The sequence below is a fragment of the Pseudophryne corroboree genome, chromosome 4, assembly GCF_028390025.1.
Source record: "Pseudophryne corroboree isolate aPseCor3 chromosome 4, aPseCor3.hap2, whole genome shotgun sequence".
Classification (NCBI taxonomy): Eukaryota; Metazoa; Chordata; class Amphibia; order Anura; family Myobatrachidae; genus Pseudophryne; species Pseudophryne corroboree.
This window is the reverse complement of record NC_086447.1, coordinates 658,337,869-658,353,550: the sequence shown is the minus strand read 5'-3', so window position 1 is coordinate 658,353,550 and position 15,682 is coordinate 658,337,869. Positions and strand designations below refer to the sequence as shown.

The 15,682-nt window shown below is 45.9% G+C and overlaps 1 protein-coding gene across 4 annotated transcripts in view; it reads right to left on the bottom strand.

The window, feature by feature from the left end:
* Positions 1 to 3,534: 3,534 nt before the first annotated feature.
* LOC134910124 (protein Mis18-alpha-like) overlaps positions 3,535 to 15,682 on the bottom strand; it is a 294,627-nt gene continuing 282,479 nt past the window's right edge. For 3 of the 4 annotated variants that reach the window (XM_063917798.1, XM_063917793.1, XM_063917796.1), the window contains one exon: positions 3,535 to 4,215. In XM_063917798.1, coding sequence (XP_063773868.1) covers positions 4,163 to 4,215 — 53 coding nt within the window. In that variant the 3' untranslated portion in view covers positions 3,535 to 4,162. The remainder of the gene's footprint in view (positions 4,216 to 15,682) is intronic. The other variant, XM_063917795.1, reaches the window with a different exon arrangement.

Genomic DNA, 15,682 nt, shown 5'->3' with positions numbered 1-15,682 from the left:
GTGCTCCTCCTGTTCCTCCTTGCACAAAGGCGGAGGTAGCGGTCCTGCTGCTGGTTTGTTGCCCTCCTACGGCCTCCTCCACGTCTCCTGATGTACTGGCCTGTCTCCTGGTAGCGCCCCCATGCTATGGACACTACGCTGACAGACACAGCAAACCTTCTTGCCACAGCTCGCATTGATGTGCCATCCTGGATGAGCTGCACTACCTGAGCCACTTGTGTGGGTTGTAGGGAGGTCATACAGGCACGTGGAGGCCACACACACTACTGAGCCTCATTTTGACTTGTTTTAAGGACATTACATCAAAGTTGGATCAGCCTGTAGTGTCTTTTTCCACTTTAATTTTGAGGGTGACTCCAAATCCAGACCTCCATGGGTTAACAAATTTGATTTCCATTGATCATTTTTGTGTGATTTTGTTGTCCGCACATTCAACTATGTAAAGAACAAAGTATTTAATAAGAATATTTCCTTCATTCAGATCTAGGATGTGTTATTTTAGTGTTCCCTTTATTTTTTTGAGCAGTGTAGTATCCTTATCCATCTTATCAAAATCAGCTGTCAGCTCATCTGTCCAAGCTGAAATCGCGCTACACACCCATGCCGACGCAATTGTCGGTCTAAGGACTGCTCCAGTATGAGAATAAATACACTTTAAGGTAGTCTCTTGCCTGCGATCTGCAGGGTCCCTAAGGGCAGCTGTGTCAGGAGGCGGTAGCGCCACTTTCTTGGACAAGCGCGTCAGGGCCTTGTCCACAGTGAGAGGTGATTCCCAACGCTCCCTGTCCTGTTTAGGGAAGGGGTATGCCATATAAATTCTTTTGGGGATCTGCGGTCTCTTTTCCGGAGTCTCCCAAGCTTTTTCAAAGAAATCATTTAGTTCATGAGATGTGGGAAAATTTATAATCTGTTTCTTTCCCTTAAACATGTGCACCCTTGTGTCGGGGACCGAGGGTTCATCCGCAATATGCAACACATCCCTTCTTGCCACAATCATACACTGAATGGTATTAGTCACCCTAGAGTGCAATTTCACTTCGTAATAGTCGACACTGGAATCAGAGTCCGTGTCGGTAGTAGTGTCTTGTGTTAAGGGACGCTTTTGAGACCCAGACAGGCCCTGTGAGTCGGTCCAATCAGAGGATTGACCCCCTGATGTCCCCCCTAATTCAGCAAAATCAAGCCTCTATGTAAGGATGCCACACTTGCATTCAACATATGCCACATGTCCATCCATTCCTGAGTCGGCACAACCGACGGGGACACACCACTCATTTGCTCCACCTCCTCCTTGGAAAAGCCTTCCGCTTCAGACATGTCGACACCACGTACCGACACCCCACACACACCGGGATTAACCAATAAGGGGACAAAACCCCAACCAGGCCCTTTGGAGAGACAGAGTATGCCAGCACACACCCAGCGCTCAACACTGGAAAGATATGACCAGATAGCGTATATATATATATATATATATAAATAAAATGACCAGATTCCCACTCACTGCGCTAAAAATGCCCCCCTCCTCTTTTTTCCAGCCTGAATGTTCAGCAGGGGAGAGACCAGGGAGCCAGCATTTTCCTCATGCAGCTTCTGTGGAGAAAATGGCGCTGGTTAGTGCTGGGGATCAAGCTCCGCCCACCCCACGGCGGGCTTAGGTCCCAGTGATTTTTTTATAGAAAATGGCGGGGGATCGTAGAATTACTGCCCAGCAGCCTAATCTACCTTGTCAGTGCCAAAATGTGAGGTTTATTGCTGCCCAGGGCGCCCGCTCGTGCGCCCTGCACACTTCAGTGCTGCTCTGTGTGTGAATGGGAGCAATGGCGCACAGCTTACCGCTGCGCGCCTTACCTCATGAAGATTTGATGTCTTCTGCCGCCTATGATGTCTTCTGCCTTCTCACCCGGCTTCTATCTTCGGCATCTGTGAGGAGGACGGCGGCGCGGCTCTGGGACGAACCCCAGGTGAGACCTGTGTTCCGACTCCCTCTGGAGCTAATGGTGTCAAGTAGCCTTAGAAACAGAGCCCAACCGTTAAGCCAGCCCTGCTTCTCTCCCCTCAGTCCCACGATGCAGGAAGCCTGTTGCCAACAGGACTCCCTGAAAATAAAAAACCTAACAAAATTATTTTTTAACAGAAAACTCTGGAGAGCTCTCTGCAGTGCACCCATTCTCCTCTGGGCACAAGATCTAACTGAGGTCTGGAGGAGGGGCATAGAGGGAGGAGCCAGTGCACACCCAAAGTAAGAGTTCTTTTTAGGTGCCCTATCTCCTGCGGAGCCCGTCTATACCCCATGGTCCTTACGGAGTCCCCAGCATCCTCTAGGACGTAAGAGAAACCTAACAAAAAAACTTTCTATCAGCAAACTCAGGAGAGCTCACTGAAAAGCACCCAGCTCCTCTGGGCACAGAATCAAACTGAGGTCTGGAGGAGGGGCAGAGAGGGAGGAGCCAGTGCACACCAGGAACTAAATTCTTTCTTAAAGTGCCCATGTCTCCTGCGGAGCCAGTCTCTCCCCATGGTCCTTACGGAGTCCCCAGCATCCTCTAGGACGTTAGAGAAAATAATAAATGCAGAAAACTCTTCAGGAGCTTCCCAAGCGTGACTGTCTCCTCCGGACACATTTTCTAAACAAAGTCTGGTAGGAGGGACAGAGGGAGGAGCCAGCCCACACTATCAATTTCTTAAAGTGCCCATGGCTCCTAGTGGACCAGTCTATACCCATGGTACTAATGTGGGATCCAGTATCCTCTAGGACGTAAGAGAAACTACATCTATGTAAAAATTACGGATATGAAAATGATGATTCATTCTTTTTTGCTCCTCCATAGCAGCTGTTAGTAACCCATTCTCAGGATAGAGACAGGGGCGTCAAAGACCAGGGCACCCACCTGAAACATATAGCCTAGCTCCTCCACTTCCCACTTCTCTGAGTGTCTCTCCCTACATGCGCCGCTCAATAGAAAATAAAAATGGGAGGAGGAGGGGGGAGGGGGGGGGGGGGGCAAGCTATAGGCAGTCATGGAGTACTTCAAGGAAACAAAATATAGTATCTGCTTTTTACTTCTTCACTCCTCCATGGTATATATTACTCTGGGATGAACCCAAGCAGAATATAAAGAGGGATATAAACAACCAGTCTAGACTTCAAGGTATGTGCTTATACAAGTGGAGTGATTTCTATTTCATTGGCATTTGAAGAATTAAGACTTCCAAAATAAACATCCTAAACATCTAGAGCATAATCCAGAGTGTTGGCTGCCACTGAGTACTTCAAAGAAACTGAACTGTCATGGAGTATAATCGCTAAAATTATTGGGTTAAACTGAATTTACCTTTGCACGTGTTTATACTCAATTATTAATTAATGGGCATTAGTATATTTACCTAGGGGGATACTCTAATCTTTAAAACCATAATTTCATAATTTTTTAAATTTATGCAAAATACAGATGTTCCAGAAATAATTGGGACGTTTATTTGTCAAACCCAAACATACTAGAGAACTGTTTATGAATAAATACCATTGATATCTTATTTGAAAAACATTTTATTTAGTACAAAAGTGGTCCATAAATAAAATAACTGCCGCCATAATAATAAAAAAATGAAGCAATAGAATTATAAAATTGTTAAGCAATACAAAACATACAAAATTTGTGTCTGAGAACTTGTCTTAAATTGTATAAACTTAGATTTAAAAAAAACAAAATGCAAGCATTGATATCAGATAATACCCAGTTACAATGGGGCAGATATATTAAGCCTGGAGAAGTGATAAAGTGGAAGGTGATACTGCACCAGCCAATCAGCTCTTAACTGTCAAGTTACAGGTTGGGTTTGAAAAATGGCAGTAAGAAGTTGATTGGTTGGTGCGTTATCACCGTCACTTTATCACTTCTCCAGGCTTAATACATCTGCCCCAATCTCACATATGGCATTTACCAGTTACACACAACAAACAATTGCCAATAGAAACTGTGGTTCAATTCTCTCCTCTACTCCTGAAATAATTCCACCACCACAGGCCTCAAGATATTTGTCCCCGTCTGATTATTTGGTTTTATATTCACTACAGGAGGGAGAAAAGGGTTTTGTTATTTTTTTTACAAATTTCAAGAATAGATATTATTGCGGGAAGACACCTCAGTACTCAGAGTCCTCAGCTTCTAGGTTTGAAACTTTCTTCTGTAGTCGACGTAAAAGTAGTCTGCTCTAAAATGAGAAAAAGAAAAACCATGAGAATCTATACAACAGCATTCACAAATGCCTTTTTGCCTCTCTTTTTGTGGGGCACTCTTGATTAATACAATTAAAAATAAGATTTTAAACCTACCGGTAAATCTTTTTCTCGTAGTCCGTAGAGGATGCTGGGGACTCTGTAAGGACCATGGGGATAGACGGGCTCCGCAGGAGACATGGGCACTTTAAGAAAGACTTTAGGATTTGGGTGTGCACTGGTTCCTCCCTCTATGCCCCTCCTCCAGACCTCAGTTAGAGAAACTGTGCCCAGAGGAGACGGACAGTACGAGGAAAGGATTTTTGTTAAACCAAGGGCAAGATTCATACCAGCCCACAGCAATCACACCGTATAACTTGTGATAAACTAACCAGTTAACAGTATGAAATTCAACATAGCTTCAGTCGGAAACTGAAAGCAACCATAACATAACCCTTATGTAAGCAAAACTATATACAAGTCTTGCAGAAGTAGTCCACACTTGGGACGGGCGCCCAGCATCCTCTACGGACTACGAGAAAAAGATTTACCGGTAGGTTTAAAATCTTATTTTCTCTTACGTCGTAGAGGATGCTGGGGACTCCGTAAGGCCCATGGGGATTATACCAAAGCTCCCAAACGGGCGGGAGAGTGCGGATGACTCTGCAGTACCGATTGAGCAAACAGGAGGTCCTCATCAGCCAGGGTATCAAATTTGTAGAATTTTGCAAACGTGTTTGTCCCTGACCAAGTAGCCGCTCGGCACAGCTGTAGTGCCGAGACCCCTCGGGCAGCCGCCCAAGAAGAGCCCACTTTCCTAGTGGAATGGGCCTTGACTGATTTAGGTAATGGCAATCTAGCCGCCGTATACGCCTGCTGAATCGTGGTACAGATCCAGCGAGCAATAGTCTGCTTTGAAGCAGGAGTGCCAACCTTGTTGGCTGCATACAGGATAAACAGCGCTTCAGTTTTTTTGACTTTGGCCGTCCTGGCCACGTAAATTTTCAAAGCCCTGACTACATCCAGATACTCGGAATCCTCCAAGTCTCGTGTAGCCACCGGCACCACAATTGGTTGGTTCATATGAAAGGATGACTCCACCTTAGGCAAGAATTGAGGACGGGTCCGCAATTCCGCCCTATCCATATGGAAAACTAGATAGGGGCTTTTGTGAGGCAAAGCCGCCAATTCTGACACTCGCCTAGCCGAAGCGAAGGCCAACAACATGACCACCTTCTAAGTGAGATATTTTAACTCTACTGTCTGAAGTGGTTCAAACCAGTGCGACTTAAAGAAACTCAAAACCACGTTAAGGTCCCAAGGAGCCACCGGAGGTACAAAAGGAGGCTGAATATGAAGCACTCCCTTTACAAAAGTTTGTATTTCTGGAAGTGAAGCCAATTCTTTTTTAAAGAAAATGGATAATGCTGAAATCTGAACCTTAATGGAGCCTAATTTTAGGCCCAAAATCACTCCAGTTTGTAGAAAGTGAAGGAAACGGCCCAGATGGAATTCTTCCGTAGGAGCATTCCTGGCCTCACACCAAGCAACATATTTACGCCATATACGGTGATAATGTTGAGCTGTCACATCCTTCTTAGCCTTTATCAGAGTTGGAATGACCTTATCCGGAATGCCCTTTTCCGCTAGGATCCGGCGTTCAACCACCATGCCGTCAAACGCAGCCGCGGTAAGTCTTGGAACAGATAGGGCCCCTGTTGCAACAGGTCCTGTCTTAGAGGAAAAGTCCACGGATCTTCTGTGAGCATCTCCTGCAATTCCGGGTACCAGGCCCTTCGTGGCCAATCTGGAACAATGAGAATTGTCCTAACTCCTCCTTTTCTTATTATTCTCAACACCTTTGGGATGAGAGGTAGAGGAGGAAAAACATATACTGAGTGGAACACCCACGGTGTCACTAATGCATCCACCGCTACCGCCTGAGGGCCTCTTGACCTGGGGCAATACCTTTGCAGTTTTTTTGTTTAGGCGGGACGCCATCATGTCTATCTGGGGCAGGCCCCACTGGCTTGCAATCTGTGTGAAGACTTCCTGATGAAGTCCCCACTCTCCCGGATGCAGGTCGTGCCTGCTGAGGAAGTTTGCTTCCCAGTTGTCCACTCCCGGAATGAACACTGCTGATAGGGCGCTTACATGGTTTTCCACCCAGCGTAGAATCTTTGTGGCTTCCGCCATTGCCACTCTGCTCTTTGTGCCGACCTGGCGGTTTACATGAGCTACTGCGGTGATGTTGTCTGACTGGATCAGAACTAGTAAGTCGCAAAGCAAAGTCTCCGCTTGACGAAGGGCATTGAATATGGCCCTTAGCTCCAGGACGTTGATGTGAAGACAAGTCTCCTGACTTGACGAAAGACCTTGGAAGTTCCTTCCTTGTGTGACTGCACCCCAACCTCGGAGGCTCGCGTCCGTGGTCACCAGGACACAGTCCTGAACGCCGAATCTGCGGCCCTCTAGAAAGTGAGCACTCTGCAGCCACCACAGGAGAGACACCCTGGCCCTGGGGGACAGGGTGATCAACCGATGCATTTGTAGATGCGACCCGGACCATTTGTCCAGAAGGTCCCATTGGAAGGTCCGTGCATGGAACCTGCCGAATGGAATGGCCTCGTAAGATGCCACCATCTTTCCCAGGACTCGCGTGCAGATGCACCGACACCTGTTTTGGTTTCAATAGGTTCCTGACCAAAGTCACGAGTTCTTGAGCCTTTTCTATCGGCAGATACACCCTTTTCTGTTCCGTATCCAGAATCATGCCCAAGAAGGGTAGACGAGTCGTAGGAACCAGCTGCGACATCGGGATATTGAGAATCCAGCTGTGTTGCTGTAACACCTTCAGTGAAAGTGACACGCTGTTCAGTAATTGTTCTCTTGATCTCGCTTTTATGAGGAGATCGTCCAAGTACGGGATAATTGTGACACCTTGCTTGCGCTGGAGCACCATCATTTCCGCCATTACCTTGGTGAAAATTCTCAGGGCCGTGGAAAGCCAAAACGGCAACGTCTGAAATTGGTAATGACAATCATGTACCGCAAATCTCAGGTACGCCTGATGAGGTGGATATATGGGAACATGGAGGTATGCATCCTTTATGTCCAGAGATACCATAAAATCTCCCCCTTCCAGGCTGGCGATGACCGCCCTGAGCGATTCCATCTTGAATTTGAACCTTTTCAAGTATAGGTTCAGGGATTTTAAATTTAAAATGGGTCTGACCGAACCGTCCGGTTTTGGGACCACAAACAGGGTTGAGTAATATCCCCTGCCCTGTTGAAGCGGGGGAACCTTGACCACCACCTGTTGAAGATATAATTTGTCGATTGCATTTAACACTATCTCCCGTTCTTGAGGAGACGTTGGCAGAGCCGATTTGAAAAACCGGCGAGGAGGCACCTCTTCGAATTCCAGTTTGTAACCTAGGGAAACAATTTCTATCGCCCAGGGATCCACCTGTGAGTGGGCCCAGATGTGGCTGAAAATTCGAAGACGTGCCCCCACTGGGGCGGACTCCCTTAGTGGAGCCCCAGCGTCATGCGGTGGATTTTGCAGAGGCCGGGGAGGACTTCTGTTCCTGGGAACTAGCTGTGTTGTGCAGCTTTTTCCCTCTGCCCTTACCTCTGGCAAGAAAGGAAGATCCACGGCCTTTTTTGTTTCTATCTGCATTTGATAATGCGGTGCTTTTTAGGTTGTGAGGGAATATAAGGTAAAAAATTAGATTTGCCTGCCGTAGCAGTGGAGACCAGGTCCGAGAGACCTTCCCCAAACAATTCCTCACCCTTGTAAGGTAAAACCTCCATATGCCTTTTTGAGTCGGCATCACCTGTCCATTGTCGGGTCCAAAGGACTCTTCTAGCCGAGATCGACATAGCGTTGATTCTCGAACCCAATAGACCAATGTCTCTTTGTGCATCTCTCATATATAAGACAGCAACTTTTATATGTCCTAGGGTCAACAGGATGGTATCCTTATCCAGGGTATCAATTTCCGCTGATAAGGTATCTGTCCATGTTGCTACAGCACTACACACCCATGCCGACGCAACAGCCGGTCTGAGCAAGGTACCTGAATGTGTATAAATGGACTTCAGGGTAACCTCCTGCTTGCGATCAGCAGGATCCCTGAGGGTAGCCGTATCTTGGGAAGGCAGGGCTACCTTTTTGGATAAGCGTGTCTAAGCTTTGACCACCCTAGGGGATGATTCCCACCGTATCCTGTCCGTTGGCGGGAAAGGATACGCCATAAGAATCCTTTTGGGAACCTGCAGTTTCTTGTTTGGAGATTCCCAGCTTTTTCACATAACTCGTTCAGCTCATTGAGGGGGGGGAATTTATCTCAGTTTTCTTTCCCTTATACATGTGTACCCGCGTGTCAGGGACAGGGGGTTCCTCTGTGATATGCAAAACATCTTTGATTGCAATAATCATATATCGAATACATTTAGCCACCTTTGGCTGTTATTTTGCATCATCATATTCGACACTGGAGTCAGAATCCGTGTTGGTATCCGTGTCAACTATTTGGGATAGTGGGCGCTTTTGGGACATAGGCGCCCTGCGACATAGGTACAGGCATGGGTTGACTCCCTGACTGTTCCCTAGCTTCAGCTTTATCCAATATTTTGTGCAATATATTTACATTGGCACTTAAAACATTCCACATATCCATCCAGTCAGGTGTCGGCGCCGTCGACTGCGACACCACATTCATTTGCTCCTCCTCCTCCCTCGAAAAGCCTTCTACCTCAGACATGTCGACACACGTACCGACACACCACACACTCAGGGAACCCTCTTATCTGAGGGCAGTTCCCTCACAAGGCCCTTAGGAGAGACAGAGAGAGTATGCCAGCACACACCCAGCGCTATAATAACCCAGGACAAAAACACAATATTTATGTTTACCCAGATAGCGCTTTTATACTCAATTCGCCAATTATGTGCCCCCCCCCCCCCCTCTACTTTAAAACCCTCTTGTCACCGTAATCTAAGCAAGGGAGAGTCCGGGAGCTTCCTCTCAGCGGTGCTGTGGAGAAAAAATGGCGCTGGCGAGTGCTGAGGGAGAAGCCCCGCCTCCACGGCGGCGGGCTTCTATCCCGCTCTAAAATAAAAAACTTTGACGGGGGCTCGTAGGTATATACAGTGGCCGGCTGTATATACCCATCTTTTGCCAGGAGAGGTTTATTTGCTGCCCAGGGCGCCCCCCACCCCCCCTGCACCCTTACAGTGACAGAGTATGTGAGGTGAATGGGAGCAATGGCGCACAGCTGCAGTGCTGTGCGTTACCTCAGTGAAGAACAGTGAAGTCTTCTGCCGCCTCTGTGTCTTCTAACTTCTCATACTCACGTGGCTTCTACCTTCAGGCTCTGTGAGGACGACGGCGGCGCGGCTCCGGGACGGAAGGCGAGGATGAGACCTGCGTACCGATCCCTCTGGAGCTAATGGTGTCCAGTAGCCTAAGAAGCAGAGCCTATCAACTCACAGAAGTAGGTCTGCTTCTCTCCCCTCAGTCCCACGATGCAGGGTGTCTGTTGCCAGCAGGCTCCCTGAAAATAAAAAACCTAACAAAATACTTTATGTCAGAAGCTCAGCAGAGCCTCTGAAAAGCACCCAGTCTCCTCTGGGCACAGTAATCAACTGCGGTCTGGAGGAGGGGCATAGAGGGAGGAGCCAGTGCACACCCAAATCCTAAAGTCTTTCTTAAAGTGCCCATGTCTCCTGCGGAGCCCGTCTATCCCCATGGTCCTTACGGAGTCCCCAGCATCCTCTAGGACGTAAGAGAAATATAACTTATTTGTATCACTTAAACTAAATTAACATAAATAATTCCTGCAAACATCCAGTTATAATAGAGATTGGTATTTTCCACTTAGTTTATAAGGGGGCTGGAGATGTGACTCGGCTGCTGGTTCCTTTCATATCTGGTGGGAATGTGCTGCACTTCGCTCCTTCTGGAACTTAATGATTTCTTTAGCTAAAGATATTTTGGGTCAGAACGTTAGTTCGGAACCACTATTCTTGACTGACTGTCCTGTGTCTTCCTATAAAAAGTCACTTTTGAAGCATCCTAATAGTGCGGCTAAGGCTATGATTCTGGTCCCCTTGAGATCTCAAACTCCCCCATCCATAGCCAAATGGTTCACACTATATATATGGCCATGGACAATCTTACATTATCTGGATCTTCTAATTATAGAGAGTTCAGATTTATCTGTGGACCTTGGCTCCTATTTAAAGACGCTTTTCTACTCAGGTTATAGTAGCGGATTACATTAACTCGCTTCATGGTCATATTAGGTCTATTAATATTTTCTCAGGTTAGTTTCCCTCTCCTTCCCTTCTTTTTGTATTTTTACATTTTTCTTTGTGGATCTTCTTTTTTTTTACCGTTATTTTTTATTATGAGCACTGTTTACTCTGACTGGGTATAGACAGACAATGAACTTTGTTTTGCTCCTTTTTATGATATATTTCATAATGCCTGGTACTTTATTATTGCTGAAATCCTGTTATGCCTATGTGGGTTTTTCCCACCCTCTGTTACTACTGTGATCTCGATAAAAACCTTTAAACCCCCCCCCCCCCCCCCCCCCCACACAGTTTATAAGGATGTAAAAAACCTTTGCAGGTTAAATACCAAATTGTGTGTCAAATATATCAACACAAAGTAATTCATAAATTTTAAGTGCTATTGATACTAGGACAGACACAGGGCCAAACGTAAGAGTGAGAGTTTCAGAAAGTGAGAAATTTGGTAAGGTTTTGCAGGTTTGTTTTAAGTGGCAATCATTTACACAGCAAGATCAACCGCCGCCATAGGACAAGAGGGGTTTGTTCTGAGCGGAAATGACGATGGGAGGACTACTGACTACAGTGGGTCTCTGATCCTCAGCTGATGCGCTAGGTTGTATGTATCGGTGCCATATTGTCTTTTTTCACGTTTTGTCCAATTTATTGGGGTGAAGGTATTTTAGGGAGTTACCTCTGAGTCACCTTGATACGGTACTAAGCTGCTCAAAAAGTGCGCACTCAACATAGGATCTGTATTTTGTTTGCATTTGTTGTTCTATATAGTGTAAATTCTGTAGATATTCTCCAAGGTAAATTGTTACTATAGTACAAGTGAGAAAAGCTTCACTGTTTGGGTGATGGATATCTGCAGTTACAAAGGAGAGTATCCAGCCACACAACTGTGAATTTTATAGATGGAGCAGGTTAGTAATCAGACAATTACACAGGCTTGCAGCACTTATTGAGTCGTCATATATAGCCACACAAGAAAATTGTCGCTCACAGTACAAAACAGCATTAAGTATAACAAAGTGCAGAATAGACTTAGAATAATTGTGCATAACGGCTACTTTTCCTCCTTATGCAAAGCACAGTGAAGGATAGAATAGGTGCATCAAATAGCTCAATGCCCTTAGTATTACAGGTATATCTGCATCTGCTGTTGACTTGTCTGCCGTGTACCCAGGGTCAATGTGACCGAGGCGATGAGTACAGTAAAAAGAAACCGCAGAAACAACTTTACAGGACAAGAAAAAGGTTTTGCAACTGCGGCTGGAAAGTATATGAATTGGCAATGTTTGGTAATATACCTGTTTTATTAAATAATCAGGGTAAGCTACATAAATAGTAATGCAAACACAAGTGCTGTTTTCTAGTAATAAGGAAAAATGAGAAAAGAAAAAAGATGAAGAAAAATAATAAGGAAATATAGCAAAGATGATAAACAATGCTAACAAAAGTTACAAAAAACCAGAAGGTTTGAAAAAAATTGTATATGCGTGTATACACAAAATACTGTGAAATCATGTCTATCGTCCAAGTGTTGTGCTGGAAAAGGAGCGTGGCGTCCCACCTCCTTATTAACGCACTTAATGTTTGAGAAATTGTCTGTAATTGTATTCCTCCACACAGTTCTGGTTTAATAAGTCCTCCAAAGCGAATTAACGTTCCTCTGTTATACTGTAGATAAGTGTATTGCAAGCAATGATGCTAAGCAAGTGTCCTTTATGGGATTCTTTATTCCAGCAGCGTTTAGGTGAAAGGGGTACCCCCGGTGGGTAAACGGGGGGAATCTCAGAGGGATCGGTAATAAATAGCTCCGGACTGGCCGCTGTCTGACCTCCGTCTGGAATAGTGAAAAGCACCTGTTAATACAGACGCCGTCCACCAGCCCGATCGAAGGGACGCAGTCCTGTCTCTGAGGAGGAAAGTGACACCGGCTTAGAGACCTGAAACGGGACTGTCCGCCGTGTACTCCCCCCTTTACAAAGCTGTTACCTGCGTCTCCTGTGATCGTATCCCGGCGTCCGTCTCCACTCAGCTTCACCATGCGTCCTCCGGCTCCTGGTGCTGAATCTCCTTCCTGGTTGTCGGGATTTACGGTCACGTGACTCCGAGCTCCGTTCTAGTCTCTGCGCGTCTCCGGAGTCACTTGCACGCCAGCAGTGCTGAGATCATAGATTGAAATCACTCGGAGCGGTGTCTGATGTTACCACGTCACCTTCGGCAAGCTGCACCTAACATGTCTGGCTGTTAATCCAACTTTGTTGCAGTGGTGTTTAATCTCCACGCACCTTCTGGGGACCTTTGCAACACATTCCTCTTACTTCAACTTTCCTGATTGTTAGGGCCTTGTGATCTCTGCTGCGGCCCTCCAGCTGCAGAGGCATGCTAAAATTGAAGGCATGCTGGGATGTGTAGTAGCACAACAGCTGGAGGGCCACAGGTTGAAGACCCATAGTTTAGGGTATCCAAAATTACAAATGAGGGGAGCAACAATGAGATAGGCTGTATGTGTAATCTCTCACATAAACACCATAGATCATAGAAATTTTATGGATTCCACATTTATCATCATGTAATCCTGAATTCGGATTCTCATAAAAAAAAGGCTCGGGGGAGAGCGAAGGGCAAAAAAATAGGATTTTGGTACTTACCAGGTAAATCCTTTTCTTTGAATCCATAGGGGGCTCTGGAGTACTCTTGTGATATGGACGGCTTCCACCGGAAGAAGGCACTGAATAAATTAATTTTGAAACTACTCCTCCCCTCCATATCCTCGAGCACCTCAGTGTTTTTTACTGAGCCGAACAGGATCGATAGAGAGATTGACAAAAGGAGAATTACATACAGGTTGAGTATCCCTTATCCAAAATGCTTGGGACCAGAGGTATTTTGGATATGGGATTTTTCCGTATTTTGGAATAATTGCATACCATAATGAGATATCATGGTGATGGGTCCTAAATCTAAGCACAGAATGCATTTATGTTACATATACACCTTATACACACAGCCTGAAGGTAATTGTAGCTAGTATTTTTTATAACTTTGTGCATTAAACAAAGTGTGTGTACATTCACACAATTCATTTATGTTCCATATACACCTTATACACACAGCCTGAAGGTCATTTAATACAATGCTTTTAATAATTGTGTGTATTAAACATAGTTTGTGTACATTGAGCCATCAAAAAACAAAGGTTTCACTATCTCACTCTCACACAAAAAAGTCCGTAATTCGGAATATTCCGTATTTCGGAATATTTGGATATGGGATACTCAACCTGTATAACATAACGGACAACAATAAAGTTGACACAAAACGTAACTGACAACTAAACAGTTGACACCATAACCGATTAGCACTTGTTAAATTTGAACCAGTCGGTGAGAGTGTGTTACCATAAGATCTACTGAACTTACTCCAAACCAGGTAAACTGCTCTGGGTGGGCGTCCAGTGCCCCCTATGGATTCAAAGAAAAGGATTTACCTGGTAAGTACCAAAATCCTATTTTCTTTTTCATCCACTAGGGGTCACTGGAGTACTCTTGGGATGTACCAAAGTTTCCCCCGTGGGCGGGAGAGCCGTTTGGCACCTGTAACACCAGGCGGCCAAAGCTAGATGCTGGTGCCGCAAACGTATCAAACTTGTAAAAGCGCACAAACGTGTGCACTGAAGACCAAGTAGCCGCACGGCAAAGCTGTGTTGTAGAAGCTCCACGACTCGCTGCCCATGATGTTCCCACAGCCCGTGTGGAATGAGCCGTTACTGACGTAGGCGGCTGTAACCTAGCATGAAGGTAAGCCTGACGTATGGTCGGTTTAATCCATCTGGATAAGGTCTGCTTAGAGGCTGGCCAACCCATCTTGGCCGCATCATAGAGAACAAACAACGTATCAGTCTTACGAACTGTAGACGTTCGGGATACATAAACGTGTAATGCGCGTACCACATCCAAAGTTCCAGAATTTCCTATTAATACCGGAACTACTATTGGTTGATTGATGTGAAAAGACGACACTACCTTTGGTAGGAAAGCGGGATTCGTCCGAAGTTCCGCTCTGTCATCATGAAAAACTAAATACGGTGACTTGCACGACAAGGCACCCAAATCTGAAACACGCCTTGCCGAAGCTAAGGCTAAAAGAAAAATCGTTTTCCAAGTGAGAAATTTAATATCCACTTGTTGTAAGGGTTCAAAGTTAAAGGACTGTAAGAAATCTAAAACCAGATTCAAGTCCCATGGCGCTGTAGGTGGAATGAATGGAGGCTGTACTCTGAGTACACCCTGCAGAAACGTATGTACCGACGGCAACAAAGCCAATTTCCTTTGAAAGTAAATTGACAATGCAGATACCTGCACCTTTAGTGTGGATAGACGTAGTCCTCCATCTAACCCCATCTGTAGAAATAACAAAAGACGGGATAACTTGAAAGATGATGTCGGAAACTTCCGAGCTTCACACCAACCTATATAAGAACGCCAGATTCTGTAATAATGAGCTGCCGTAACCGGCTTCCTAGCTCGTACCATGGTTGGTATAGCCGATTCAGGAATGCCTTCTCTTCTTAAGATGGCCTTTTCAACAGCCACCCCGTCAAACGCAGCCGCGCTAAATCGGGGTAAAGGAACGGCCCCTGTTGTAACAGGTCCGGACGTAGTGGGAGCGGCCAAGGATCGTCTGCGAGTAGTCCGCGGAGATCCGAGAACCAAGTTCTCCGAGGCCAATGAGGCGATATTAGTATGACTGTGACGGACCCTCTCTTGATCCGTTTTAGCAACAGCGGGAGCAGCGGAAACAGATACACGAGGCTGTACGGCCACGCGGCTGTGAGAGCATCCACCGCCACTGCCTTTGGATCTCTCGTTCTGGACACATACTGTGACACTTGGTGATTGTGGCGAGATGCCATCAGATCCACCTGAGGGTAACCCCACCTCTGGACCAACATATGAAACACTTCTGGATTTAATGCCCACTCTCCTGGATGAAAATCCCGACGACTGAGAAAATCTGCCTCCCAGTTGTCCACTCCCGAAATGAACACTGCCGACAATATCACCTGGTGATATTCGGCCCACCTGAGGATCCGAGCTACTTCCCGCATTGCCATGCGGCTTCTCGTTCCTCCTTGTTTGTTTATGTAT